At 39.1% G+C, this 15083-nt stretch overlaps 1 protein-coding gene across 1 annotated transcript in view; it reads right to left on the reverse strand.

Annotated features, from left to right (window-relative positions):
• The window catches only part of FARP1 (FERM, ARH/RhoGEF and pleckstrin domain protein 1), a 194702-nt gene that overhangs the window by 26732 nt on the left and 152887 nt on the right, over positions 1–15083 (reverse strand). The window contains exons 11-13 of the mRNA XM_063425621.1: positions 13635–13703; positions 12097–12160; positions 11704–11938 (exon numbers count right to left, since the gene is read on the reverse strand). Of these exons, the coding sequence (XP_063281691.1) occupies positions 11704–11938; positions 12097–12160; positions 13635–13703 (368 nt within the window). The remainder of the gene's footprint in view (positions 1–11703; positions 11939–12096; positions 12161–13634; positions 13704–15083) is intronic.

Genomic DNA, 15083 nt, shown 5'->3' on the forward strand with positions numbered 1-15083 from the left:
TTTCACAAATCAGGGTACACAGTGTCAGAGAAAGCAACAGATTTTTGGGACATCTACTCACTGTACGTCTGCTAAAAAGCATCTACACATAAGCCTACTATTCCATAAGTCATAGCATTTCACACATACGAGAGGCGGACAACTACAGTGCCAGTACTACACACAACACAAGAAGTATACCTGTTGATGGAATTCCGTGTTCCATGAATGCTTGGGACAGAAATCCTAGCAAAGCTAGACTACAAGTTTTGCAAAAGAAGTACACAAATAATAAGTGATGCATAGTAAACAAAATGCATTTTATGGATGTTTTCAGAGGGCAAATATTAGCCGATAAACATAAGAAGAAACCTGTTCTGACAACTAGGGAAAAGAACCTCAAATAAGAAACCCACCCAAACCATTTGAACACATACAACATATTAGCTCTGAGAGTTAGCGACATTAAGGTATTTGGAAACACGCAACATTATGAAAAGTATGTGATAAAAAAAATAAAAAAAATAAAGAATGGATTATAATAATAATAAAAGCCTGTGGTGTCACTTAAATGCGCATTAGCCATGATTTTCTAATCATCCAATTATTTTCTTGTTTATATGGAGGGACATTAAGGTCAGGAATTATGGATGGTCATCTTTTCAAATCAGTCTACTCATAGTACACATTAAATGCACTTTAATAAAAATGTTAGTGCTACAGTGCGGTAATTTTGAAGATTACCGCTGCTTGAACAATTGTCATTCCCCGTCACAACTATTTCACAGCATGGATATATACACAATTGTTTGTGTAAATCGACTGTTCAAGATCAGAGATTACAAATTGGCTCTTGAAGTATAAGGAACATGTGTTTAGACTCGTCTCATGAGTACAATTTAATATCATTGAAACAAGTAGACTGTGTAGTTCATAAAATCCGTAATTGTGCCCACTTCAAGTATGTTAAGATATGCCAAAAACTATGCACTACTGGTGTCTCTTCAGGCAGTATTGTACAAAGTGTGCCTTCAGAGGGTATTGTTGTATGTGGCATTGGGCAAATAGACCTTACATTACATCGGGGTGGCAGTCCTGATATGTCTCACATGAGGCAATGGTTTAATAAATACGGTAAAACCCTAAAACTGTAAAAAAAAAAAAAAATATTGAACTCAAGTTTCACCAAGGAACCACTGAATGAAATTATCATTTTATTAACTCTAGAGTACAGAATTACAATCAAAATGCTTTGGAAAAAAAGTGAAATAGTAAATCACAATACTATTAAAACAAAACTACTCTACTATTCTAAAGAGCCAATTTTTAAACTATTCGGTTCTCATTGAGATGCCCCATACAAACAGCGAAGAGAAAAATAAGTCAGAATTTTCGGCACTGTGTACCAATAATGTGACAGTTAACCTCTCTAACAAGAAAATAAGTCATTGGGAAGGTCTCCTTATGTCTCACTTTAAATGCACATGCCCCTAAGTAAATCTCACTAATCCAAATTAGTGTTCTGGTTATTCTTCAAATAATCAAATGTACAAAATTCATTTCACACAGATATTTACTTTGTTAGCAGTAGAAAAATTATTATAATCACACAAGATACTTATTTTTTTTGACACTGTATTTGCACTCAACATAGAGCACTAACAGCGCCCAATTTAAAACATAATGTGTTCCCAGTCAGCAGTCTTGCATTACACTTGATCTACATGTGACAATATTGGACTATTCGGCATGTGTTTGAATGATTGTTATATACCACACATGGTATTTCTAACTCAAAATTAGCCATTATATACAATGGTTAAAATGTGAGATTTAGAAATGGAGAACTTTACAATGTCATAGCATTAACCTGCTGTATTTTTGAAGGTTTAACATGATTGATAAAAAAAATTAATAAATCAGCAACAGGCCCAGTCCACAAAGAATTCCCCAACAGGGAAAGGGTATACTATAAAATACAAATACAAATACAAAAAATGCTGATTGGAAATACATAATGCTCACGGAGTAAATTAACCTTCTGTTCTAGGAATAAATCCTCCTTTAACATAAAACTATTAATATTCACCTCTATCGTTTAGTAAAATCCTTGTTTACAACTATGGAGCTAATCATGGATTACAATCACAGTAACGGAATACAGGATGGTTCTGGCACGTACAGAAATTACCAGAACTATATGAATATCAGTAAAGTCTACCAGTAAGATGAGGTTACTAGGCAGTAAGACATACCATCCCTGCTCAGACAGGCTGCAAGACAATGTTTTGTGGATGTTTCTGGGACGATTACAAAAATTGTTTGTTTGTTTTTTTATACTGACCTGTGACTAGTAAAAATCCCTGTGTACATTATGGTCTAGATGTATAGACATGGTAGAGCAGGGCTGTCCAACCTGCGGCCCCCCAGATGTTGCTGAAATACAACTCCCATGATTCTTTCAATGAAACAGATAGCCAGGGGAGTTGTAGTTCAACAACATCAGGGGGTCCGCAGGTTGGACAGCCCTGTGGTAGAGGGTATTCCCCCATATATAAAGATACAAGGTATTCAGTAATTATTATGTATTGAGTATTTTCCGATAGGAAGAAAACATTCCATACTGTATAAAGTATTTCAAAAAGTATGTGAAATAAGCTCTCAGATTCATTTTAAATAAATAAAAAATGTGACACCATTACATTGTACTAAAGAGGAAATTGTGGCCCGTTTTCTAATGTTGGGTGATCTGTCTTAAAGGAACTCTATAGTGTCAGGATTACAAACAGTGCTGGAGTGTCTATTTAGGTCCTGGGCCCCCTTCTCAGTGGAGTGAAAAGATTTTTAAAATGTATCTTTTCATCATCGCCCCGCTGGTCTTGCAGCGTTTGGCCCTGCCTCCATGGCTAAGATCAGTAGTCTTGATGACTTCTTATTTCTATTTCCCATAGGAATTTATTGGGAGACTATAGCGCATGCACGGAAAAACTCAGCAGCTCCTCGTAGAGATGCATTGAATCAATGCATTTCTACAGGAATGTTCAGCGACTCCATAAAATGTGTCTGTAGCACTGGACTAAGAAGCACTTCTAGTGGCCATCTGAGTGATGGCCACTAGAGGTGTTACTAGCCAGTAATGTAAGCACTGCCTTTTGTCTGAAAAGTCATGTATGTTAGTGGTAAGGTTTAGAAAACAATCTATAATCCAACTGCTAGATTAAATGTGGTTCTGTGCAACATGTAATATATTACTAATTTCTAATTGCCTGTATCATTCAGAGATGGCGACCCTGGCTTCACATGCCATCTAAATTGCACAAAGATTTCCAATTTAGTTTACAGCATCATTTTATTGGTAGACTTTACAGTTAGAGAAACCATAGCAGCTTGAACCGACTTTTACTAGGTACTATACGGATAGTGAATATATCTCATGTTAGTTCCAAATGAATATTGAGCTTGAATACAAAGAAGTAAAAAATACAATAGGCAGTGATTCAGGTGTACATTACATCTTACCCGGTGACTATGTTATCACCACGTATGGGCGGCAGGTTGATAAAACAGATAAACAAATGACAGTTGTACAGCAAGTTGGACAATATGTTAATATACGCAGGGACCATCACATGCATATCATTTCATGAAGCTTGGTGACACAAACAGCAGCCAGTGATATTACTAGCCAGTAATCCCATGCTTTATAATGCAGAATATTATACCAAACCATGAACATAATGGACAACAACTGCTTCTTAAAGCTTAACATTGGAATTACTTATTACAAGAGATTAAAGGGGGGCGGGGGAGGAGGGGTTATTGAAAAACTTATGAGGTCAGGTTTTAACAAGGTAGCAATCATCATGGAAACTATTAGAATGTACCTCTACTTGCTCCCCTTTTTGAACTTTGCCCCTGAAAATCTCTTTATTTACTCTCTCCCCCTTTTCTTTGAAGCCATAAACATTGATGATAATCTAATGGGTCTAGCACACTGAATGTCCATCACCAAATCGAAGTAAGCCATTTGAGTCAAGTATATGTATTATTTTTTACAAAGTACTAGAAGTTAAATTAAAACTATAATTAATTCCAATTAAATATTCGAAAATGCAATTATTCATAATATTTTGAGCAACAGTCAAGTAAAAAAAAAATTGCGTAATCTGGCTGTTACATGATAGATTGAGAATAGGGAAGGGTACTACAACTGTTCAGATAATGATGTCAAAAAGCTATGCAATGTTAATTAAATACAATTATTTTATAACCCACTCAGCAGTCTATTGGAAATGATGTCTTTGTGTCTTTAAAATGGAGACTATTGTCTAAGTTGTAACACATGCTTGACTCAAACATTTTGCTTCATTCAGATAAGACATTGAATGCCTTAATATGGAAATTAAAAGAACGTGTTAACACCACCAACATTTTAGAAGATTACAATAATTTGTTTTCACTTGCATTGCCCTACTGTTAAGCAATGTTAAACTATTGCAACAGATGATGTCCATTTTAAAAAGAATTGCCTCCAGTCAACAACAGTGACCCTAAACATGAAGATACCCACATGGGAACTATGAAACACTATATATTATGATATATTTTACTAAACAAAAACTGCATACAATTTAGATCAGTCTAATAGCAATCTTATGTGGAATTTGTGCTTAAATCCAGAAAAGGACATTCATACAATGGATTTTGGCTGGTTTAATTAAAATATCAGAAATATTTTTGTTGAACCAGCTCAATCTTACGTTTCTTAACAATCCAACAAAGCTAAAAATGTTAACACTTAAAATGTATGTGATGTATCAAAGATTTCAGTAATAAAACATAACCTATGCCTTTTGTAATAAGCAAGTATGGTGCGTAGTGTGTACTAGAATTTATTTTCCAAAAATTATATTTTATAATTTATGCCGTGAGAATATTGAATGCTAGCATATTGTGTTAGCTCATATATTCTCAAACAAAAAAATATACCCCAGGATATAAAAAAAAAAAATATAGAAATAATTTATATATGTTGTAAAAAATGCTATCTGGCTTAATGTGATCACCCAGGAAGCAAAACTAAGAACACCAACTAATATCTTTCATTATATACGACGCACTGGTCACATAAAATGTACAAAAGGGAGCAATTTGTTAAAGGGACACTATAGTCACCTGAACAACTTCAGCTTAATGAGGTTGTTCAGGTGAGTGCTACAGCTACCCGGAGCCTTTTTCTTGTAAGCACTGTATTTTCTGAGAAAATGCAGTGTTTACATTGGAAGCTTGGAACACCTCTTGTTGCAGTCAATCAGACGGCCACCAGAGGGACTTCCGAGTTCAGAGGCCCTAAAAAGGCCTCCCGTCCGATGCATTCTGGGTGAATGCATCAGACGGGCTATCAGCACACAAAGCACTGTGAACGCGCTTTGTGTGCTGACAGCCTGTCAGCACTGCTGTGGGCGTGGCTTCAGCTGACAGCTTCAGCTTCAGCTGACAGCTGAAGCCCGAACCCACAGGGACGATTACTGTCCACAATAGTGGTTGAAGGGGGGGGGACCTACTCTCCTTCCCCCCCCCGGCCCCCACCGCTGTGCGGCGGGTGGGGGCCCTAAAATTATCAATAAGGGGGGGACCTACTGTCCCCCCCCGGCCCCCACCCCTGTGCGGCGGGTGGGGGCCCTAAAATTATCGATAAGGGGGGGACCTACTGTCCCCCCCTGGCCCCCACCCCTGTGCGGCGGGTGGGGGCCCTAAAATTATCGATAAGGGGGGGGACCTACTGTCCCCCCCCGGCCCCCACCCCTGTGCGGCGGGTGGGGGCCCTAAAATTATCAATAAGGGGGGGACCTACTGTCCCCCCCCGGCCCCCACCCCTGTGCGGCGGGTGGGGGCCCTAAAATGATCAATAAGGGGGGGACCTACTGTCCCCCCCGGCCCCCACCCCTGAGCGGCGGGTGGGGGCCCTAAAATTATCAATAAGGGGGGGACCTACTGTCCCCCCCCCGGCCCCCACCCCTGTGCGGCGGGTGGGGGCCCTAAAATGATCAATAAGGGGGGGACCTACTGTCCCCCCCGGCCCCCACCCCTGAGCGGTGGGTGGGGGCCCTAAATACAAAGGGGGGGGACCCTAGTTAACCCTCCCCCCCCCCAAAAAAAATTATCTCCCTACCTACCCCCCTCACCCTAAAAATAATGAGGGGGGGAACATTAACTAAAAACCTGTAAAAAAATAAATAAATAAAAAGAGATAAAAAAAACTTACCATTCGATGTTTTCTTTCTTCTAAAATCTTCTTTCTTCAGCCCAAAAAAGGCCAAATAAAAATCCATAATAACCGATGCAATTAAAAAAAAAAAAAAAAAAAACCGAGCGCAAAAAAAATAATCCATCTTCACCCATGGAGGGCTCCGCGCAGACTGAGCTCCGCAGGGTGGGGAAGGCTTATAAAGCCTTGCCCCGCCCTGCAATTAGGCTAAGAACACTCTGATTGGTGGGTTTAAACCAATCAGAGTGCTCTTTGTCATTTTACAAGCGTGGGAAAGTTCTTTGGAATTTTCCCACGCTTGTAAAATGACACAGAGCACTGTGATTGGATGAATTTCAAGCCATCCAATCACAGTGCTCTGTGTCATTTTACAAGCGTGGGAAAGTTCTTTGGAATTTTCCCACGCTTGTAAAATGACACAGAGCACTGTGATTGGATGAATTTCAAGCCATCCAATCACAGTGCTCTGTGTCATTTTACAAGTGTGGGAAAGTTCTTTTAGGGCCCCCACCCGCCGCACAGGGGTGGGGGCCGGGGGGGGACAGTAGGTCCCCCCCCTTATTGATAATTTTAGGGCCCCCACCCGCCGCACAGGGGTGGGGGCCGGGGGGGGGACAGTAGGTCCCCCCCTTATTGATAATTGTAGGGCCCCCACCCGCCGCTCAGGGGTGGGGGCCGGGGGGGGGGGGGGGACAGTAGGTCCCCCCCCTCATTGATAATTTTAGGGCCCCCACCCGCCGCACAGGGGTGGGGGCCGGGGGGGGACAGTAGGTCCCCCCCTTATTGATAATTTTAGGGCCCCCACCCGCCGCACAGGGGTGGGGGCCGGGGGGGGGGGACAGTAGGTCCCCCCCCTTATTGATAATTTTAGAAAGCGAGCTGAGCTGTCAGTCAGACAGCTCAGCTCGCGAACGCGCATTCCGCGCACATGCGCGGTAAAGCGCTCAGGTTCTTCATAGGGCGGCATTCAATGCCGCTCTATGAAGAACGCGATTGGTCCAGCGCGAAGCCGTCCCATTGGGCCCCGCGATTTCGTCATTTTGACGAAAAAGGGGGCGCGGCCTAGCGGGGAGCTCGGCGCTGGAACGGAGGTAAGTTTTTAATATAAAACCACCGAATTTTTTTTTTTAATTAATGAAAGTTCATATAAAAGCAAGAAGGAAGGCTGGGGGACCTGTCTTTCTTGCTTTTATATGGTGACTATAGAGTCCCTTTAAGTTTCAGGTGTCATGATGACTGCAGATCTTTTAAAGAATCTCTAGTGTGGCCCATCTGTTACTATCCAGAACATTTACTGGCGTAGAACACGGATATAGCATCAATAAGTAACCAGCTGAGTGTTGTATACACCGCTATTGAGTATTAAGCGATTTTTTAAAAAAAAATCATGTGCTTCAAGCCACACGTGGAGCTTTCTACATCAAAGAAAAAGTTTATACAAACACAGTCTGGGAGTTTACACCTGAACCATATTTAATGTCTTTTTAAACTCTTAAAGTTTCCGGTATAGTGCTAATCTCTCAAATTCAGTTTTATAAATACATTTCGTGATTACATTAATCAGCATAATAAAAAGTAGCCATTGAGGGGCATATGTCATTTTCAGATCACTGTTGCATTACTGGCAGGCATCTGTTCTCTCATTCAATGCCAGTGGGGAATGCAATATATTGCACAGAAATATAGCCCATTCTCACTGGAACTGAAACAGGTTAACATACAATAAAGGAACTCAAAAGCAAAGGAACATCAAAACAGGACCCGGAACAATGTGAGTAACAGAGGATAAAACATGCTCAAGAATAAAGACAGAAAATAGAAAGGTCTTCCCAATCGCACACCCCCCTTTCCCTTCCCCTCCCCCCCCAAGAGAAACATGCCAACAAAAGCAGTGCTTAAAATCCAGAAAAAAATAATGTCTTTCTTCAATGTCTCTTAACAAATGACAAAAATGAGAATGAGGTCTCCAGAGTAATACACAATAGGAAACATAGTTGAAGGATCTTTTAAGATACTGTGAAGAAAAGCAAATGCAGGTTGGATAGGTGGTGTGTTACGCTCGGTTAGGTCAGGGCTCTGGGGGTTAGTCACACCTGTGATTTTCTTAGTAACAGTAAGGAAAGTAAGTTTTAGTATGCCAGCAACCAGAGTAAGTATCCAACAGGACAGGGGGATTCAATTAAGAAGATATTTCCCTCAAAACGTGCAAAAGCGAAACAGAAGTGAATATATTGAAAAAAACAGAAGCAACACTACCCCCTTCTATATCATGTACGGGAGCAAAAAATAAAATTTTCTTACAAAATTATATATAATAATGCAGAATTTAGCCATACACGAATAGGAAGTCACAAACGCCCTGAAGATCATATTTCCATTTTAAGCATTTAACCAGGTGACTCCATTCTTGCTGTATACTAGGAAAAAACGTCTTGATGAAAAATATAACTCTTATAACTATTATAATATAACTTGCTTAAACACAAACTTACACTGCACCTATAAGTTGGTTTTGGATCTATTATTTAATGCAGTGTACTTTTGTACATACGGTTAGGCACAGGATAATCTACAAAAACTGGCACTGCAAAAAGATGCAAGTGGTTGCACTTGCTGTCACCCATGTCTACATGAAGTGCTCGCCACACACCGTGTATGTAGGTGGGTTCTACAGGTAAGTATATCTTTGAATGTAATGACTGGAACTATAACCAGTGCAATGTGTAGATTATGGGTTTACCTACCTGAAGCTGACTTCCTAATCCAAATATCTTGTGGATTACATGGTCCCTTTGAATTGCAACTTTTAAATGTTGGCTATAGACACAGACAGTCATTCTAGTGATTGCAAATTACAAATATATATATATATATATATATTTTTTTTTAATGGGACCTTAAAATGGTAACCTTACAACCAAAATCCTACAACACTGGCTAGAACAAGAAATTGCTGGATTATGCCTCCTGCACTTGTGTTGCTGATACTGTACCACCAACAACCACCTACTGATCACCCTATACCCGGATTATAATATTATGAATGCAAGGATATGAAGTAACTAAGATTTGCTGTGCACTGTGAAAGGTCTAAAGGTAGCTTCTTAATTCAATAGACTCAAGTTTATCTATAGAAAGCTTTAACAAAATCCTAAGACTTATTTTCCTATAATGAGGGGATGACATGATGACAGCCCAGGGCGGATTTACTAGCCATTTTAAATCATTATAGACAATTTCATTAGCAATACATACATGAATGTCCTTCATTGGAAGCGAACCCCCAGGGACCTACTGCTTGTGAACTGATAGTTTGTAGAGAGAATGCATGGTATATTTAATCTAATCCAGGTCCTCTCGTTGCTTTCAGTGCAAGATCAATAACTGTGTGTGTGTGTATATATATATATATATATATACACATATACACACACACACATAACCTGTGTTTATCATCTATCACATTAAGTTTTGAACATAAGATGCTTAGGGAGTCCCCAGGAAAGCAGTAAAGGAACAAAGGAAGGAATGGTAAATGCCTATTATTATCATCATTATTACACAATTAATTATTCTTCTAAAAAATATACCATGCTATACATCACATGCAACACTACAATCTATTGTGAAACAGAAAACAAAATGTTTCTCTGCCTCATACTACAGGTAGAACTTTCCATTTTTAAGGGTTGATTGTTGGCAAAAATGTTTGTTAATAGAACATAAAGACATACACAAGTAGTAAATGTATTGTATGTTCAGTAAGTATTGTTGCAAAAGCAACACACTGTTCTAGCACTGTGAAGTATGTGTAGGTCATAAATGAGCTACAGGCACTGTAAAGGCGCAGAACAAGTCGCAGCATTCACCCTCCTTCTTGGAACATTGCTCATTTTAAGTTTCTGGCACTATAGGTTTGTCTTCATTCACCATCAAAACAAACACTCAACATCTTAAAATGTTAACCCTATTGAGTTCCACAATTGGACATCTGTTTGGCACTCAAAATGTTTATTCAAAATTTGGAGTGTTGTTCTGCAATAAGGCTATATATTTACAATTAATTAGTGCAAAAATTGGCTCAACTTTCAGAGCGAATATTGAAGAATACTAAGTTACCCAGATCAACTAACAGTGACCCAATGTGACAGCTGTCACTAAAAGAGTAAACATTTTAAGTGCTAACACAACATTACAAAAACGTTACAAAAATTCACCGAAATGAAATTATATAAAATTACCATTTCAAACTAGAAAAAGATGCATTATTCTTAAAGTTAAACATCACTAGCAAAAAGTGCAAACTACTTCTACGATGCTAAGCTTTCATCATTCGCTTACTATCTAGTACCACTGTACGTTGTACTGCTTTACACAGAAATGCTTAATGGCCAAATGAGGTACTGTCTGTACTACAAAAAGGACTGCTTAGCAGCTAAAAACATGTGCACCATCTTCATCACTGAAGCTGAGGACTGTATCATCCTCATCATTTATCTCTTCAGCATACTCTTCCAACTGAAGGCTACCAAAAGACAGATTGTTTCTAGGCATTGGTGAAGAATGCAAGACTATTGGATTACCATATACAAGAGGGTGACTAAAGGTGTCAACTATATCTGAATCAGTGTCACTAGTCTCACTGTCACTGCTAGAAGAACCATTAACCATGGGATGTGCTCCCATGCGGTCTTCCATTGCACCACTAGAACACAAGACCGGGCTATATTTAGAGTGCCTAGCATCAAAGATCCCATTTGACAACATTTTATTCTCTAACTCAGCCATTTTGGAGAGATGATCTAATCTATGTTCTTCTGCCCTTTGATCTGGCCCTGGAGTTGAGGCTATTTGACTTAAAAAGAAGGGATCTGTTTCAGAGTGGTTGCGGTATGCATTTCGCAGTTTGTGAATATATGGCCTTTCTAATGGTGGGTTGGATCGGGTATAGCCATAAGTATCCCTTTCGCTATCTTCTTCTAGATTTGTAGCCTCATTATTGTTATCATATCCATTGTCTGGAGTTCGGTATCTAACTCTATTAAAACTCATGTTTGGACTTGATCCTTTGCTACCAGGTGGAAAATGAGTAGCCAATGGACAGCGACTATGTGAGCCATCAAACAGTTCATCTATCAAAGAACTGTGTCGTGGCATTCTGGGACTAACACCAGCATAAAAAGACATACCAACTGGATCATCATCAATATATTCCTCAATAATATTAGATGATGACCTAACTGAGGATATTTTCTGCCTCAATTTGGTGTGTTTCTGAGGTTCATCTGTTCGATAGGAACCATTACTACTGGAAGTGCCACCCTCATAGTTGTCATTTGTTTGCGACTGCGAGCGGATTAACAGCGCTCTGTGAATATCATACTCGCTATCTACATCACTGCAGTCAATGTAAGGTATTGAGGTGCTACTGCCATGAGCAGCCCTGGATGCTGGACCTGTGCTTGGCTGGTGTGCATTCTTTAGGTTGTGCTGTGTATGGTCTTTGGCTGCATCTTCACCATCAATTTTCAAAGTCGATCCCTCCTTTGTGGTTTTGTCTACAGGTTTTTTCTTGGGAGATGGGCTTTTACGTTGTACTAGAACATCTGTCAGGGTGTTCTCTTCCTTCTCTTGGTTTAGAGACTGGATCTCATCAGGTTGAGAATACTGAGTAAATGTTATGTTAGCGCTCTAGAGAAAGACAAACAGCATAACAAATTATGTTGAAGGTCTCAGAACACAGAATGGATGACAAGAGATGTACTAGATTTCATTAATTGCTATAAGCATTGTAAACATATGAAAGGGAAATAATGGCTCTCAAACAAATTACTAACTTGTTTAGGTACCTCCAAGATTTGGTCTTGTGGGTGTGTTGTCAGACTTCTGATTGAGCAAATTTTGCTGTGTTTCCTGAAAGTGAAAAAACATGTGTCTCATTGTGTTCATCTACTGTACTTATGAATCACACCAATAAGAATGCATGTTTTCACAAAGCAACAATCCATCAAACATGGGCTGATTAAAGAATTCTCTTTCAAAACCATGTAGGTGTAGAATACAATGTTATGTATTTCAGTGTAGTTAGAGGGTCTTCATTAATAAATTATTCTGAAGGAGAATGCAATTGCATGTGGTGCGTAGTTCTACAGACAGATCTCAAAGACACACAACAAAAACATGATTTTTGTTGGATGTTATTCTATGGTCATGGATAATCAACAAATGTCAGCCTGTTTTAACCCCTTAGGGTTTTGGCGTGAGTAGGGTTAAATTGATACCTGGGGCATAATTAGTAGCCCTACACTGAAAGGTGAGCCGTATGCAGAGCTCATTAGCAGTATGCAGAGCTCAAAGGTGAGCAGTATGCAGAGCTCTCATTCGTATGGTCTTCCTGAGTGCCCCCTTGCTGATTTTGATTGTCATTGGGCTTTGTTCGTTGTACTGCACTGATCACTGTGATCAACAGGGTCAGCATGCGGAAGCTGCAGCAGGGAAATCTCCCTTTCATGCTGAATTAATACAGTAGATGGAGCTCACAGGGCATAGGATTAAAGGGACACTATAGTCACCAAAACAACTTGAGCTTAATGAAGCGGTTTCGATGTATATTTCATGCCTCTGAAGTTTCACTGCTCAATTCACAGCCTTTTACAAGTTAAATCAGTTTGGTTTTGTTTATACAGCCCTGACCACACCTCCCCTGCTGTTAAAGACACAGCCTGCATGAAAACAAAATGGTTTCCTTTTTAATCACATGTAACATACTTTAAATGTTTTTCTCTCTTGCTCTGTATATTGAACTTTAATAACACACAGGGGGGCCCTTCTGCAAGGTATAGCAAGCTATTAGCAGAGCAGGAGATAAGAAATTGTAAATGAAAGGACCACTATAGTGCCAGGAAAACAAACTCCTTTTCCTGGCACTATAGGGTCATTAGGATCAGTAAGACAGCCACTAGAGGATGGATTAACCCTCAGTGAAACATAGCAGTTTCTCTTAAACTATGTTTTCAGCTGCAGGGTTAAAACCTGAGGGACCTGGCCCCCAGACCACTTAATTGAGCTGAAGTGGTCTGGGTGCATATAGTGGTCCTTTAAACATAATTTGCAAAGAAGGAAGTGTAAACATTAGATGACTCTTTGCAGGAAGTGTTTGGGAAGGTTGTGTAAGTCACTGCATAAACAAAGTGATTTAACTCCAGAATGGCAGAGAATTGAGCAGTGAGGCTCTACAAAAAATAGCTTTACATGGTAAATTTATGAAGATCAATCTAAATAAGCTCACAAAACCAATATAAGAAGTATGTTTTACATATTTTTATATGAGGAGAATATTCGATATTTATAATATAAAGTCAATACCCTACACACAATTACTGCTCACCTTTCAAACTGTACTTTTTTGTGACCTCCTTCTTTAACGTAGTCCAAAACCTGCTTCTGAGTGCGCCCACTGAAAACAGAAATGAGAGGGGTTAGTATGGAAATGACTTTTTATGTCTTTTCATCAGACATACTATAGTTTTTCATTTTTAAAGAATTGAGAAACCTTTTTCCCATTCTACACAAACTCAATGTGAAGTATATTTTCTGACTTGTTTTAGATCTGGGTATTTCCACAAAAAAAGGATATATTACCATTATGATAAACTATACTATTACTTACATATATAAATGGAAGTGCTTTTTAAGAAATGCACGAGGAACATATCAGTTTCAAATAGACACAAAAATTGCATTGAATAATCACAGCCCCTATTGCCCCGACGACCCGTACCGCTCACCTGACAGACCTCTCACACGATGCGTTTGAACTCCGGAAACGAACATGACTCACACACCGGCATGGATCTATGACTACCATGACTCACACACCGGCATGTATCAATGACCGCTTGACATACCTACCCATATGACCATACATACTACCCTCAATGACCATCCGCAAACACCCACTATAGGGCCACCGCACCAGTGACAAAACTATGCTTGCTAACGCTACACCTTAAACTCCAGGTCAATTGGTAGCTCTAGGTGATTAACAACCCTGATGTACAAAAATGGAAAAAAAGTGCTACTTGTCCAACACGCATAGCAGATGCAAAGCTCGCATCGCACTGTACAAGGAAAGCTTGCTTTAATCACTTTAAACCAGCACCATACAAAATGTAATGTTTTATTTTCATGCTAACGCATATGTTACACTATGTTCGAATGCCTGACTGTATCTGCTGTCGTGGCAATGCAGTCATGATTGTTTATCTTATGCACTAATAAAATAAAGAATATATATATATATATATATATATATATATATATATATTGCATTGAATAAATGTCACCCATTTAGTGAACTTCACATTCAAAGGCAAAATGACTGGAACAAATAAAAAATAACAACTATAATTGTATTTGTTTAATTTAATATGAAAAATAAAATTCAAACGTCTGGGAATATAGTTACAAACTTATCAAGGATCCATACACTTCAAGCAGATTGATACAGTTCCAATAGATAGATACAACAGTTATCCATATAGGTACAGAAGCTTAATGTTCAATTTTTGTCATTGTAGGTCAATTAGTACATTTGTACGTCATGTAGATTTCACGGTTACAACTAGGTGCAGTTAGAGATGACTGAACAGTATTAAGAGATCTACAGGCAAGCATCAGCTTCGGCCGGTCCTCAATTATATTTATTTAGAATTGATATTTAACACGTTAATATATTACAGTATACAGAGAAACTTTTTTTTATTGAGCTTTTAAATAGCATTAGATATTTTCTGAGAGTGAGAGATGCAGAGGGATATTCAAATAGTCAGATTAA

This window comes from Pelobates fuscus, chromosome 1 (assembly GCF_036172605.1).
Source record: "Pelobates fuscus isolate aPelFus1 chromosome 1, aPelFus1.pri, whole genome shotgun sequence".
Lineage (NCBI taxonomy): Eukaryota > Metazoa > Chordata > Amphibia > Anura > Pelobatidae > Pelobates > Pelobates fuscus.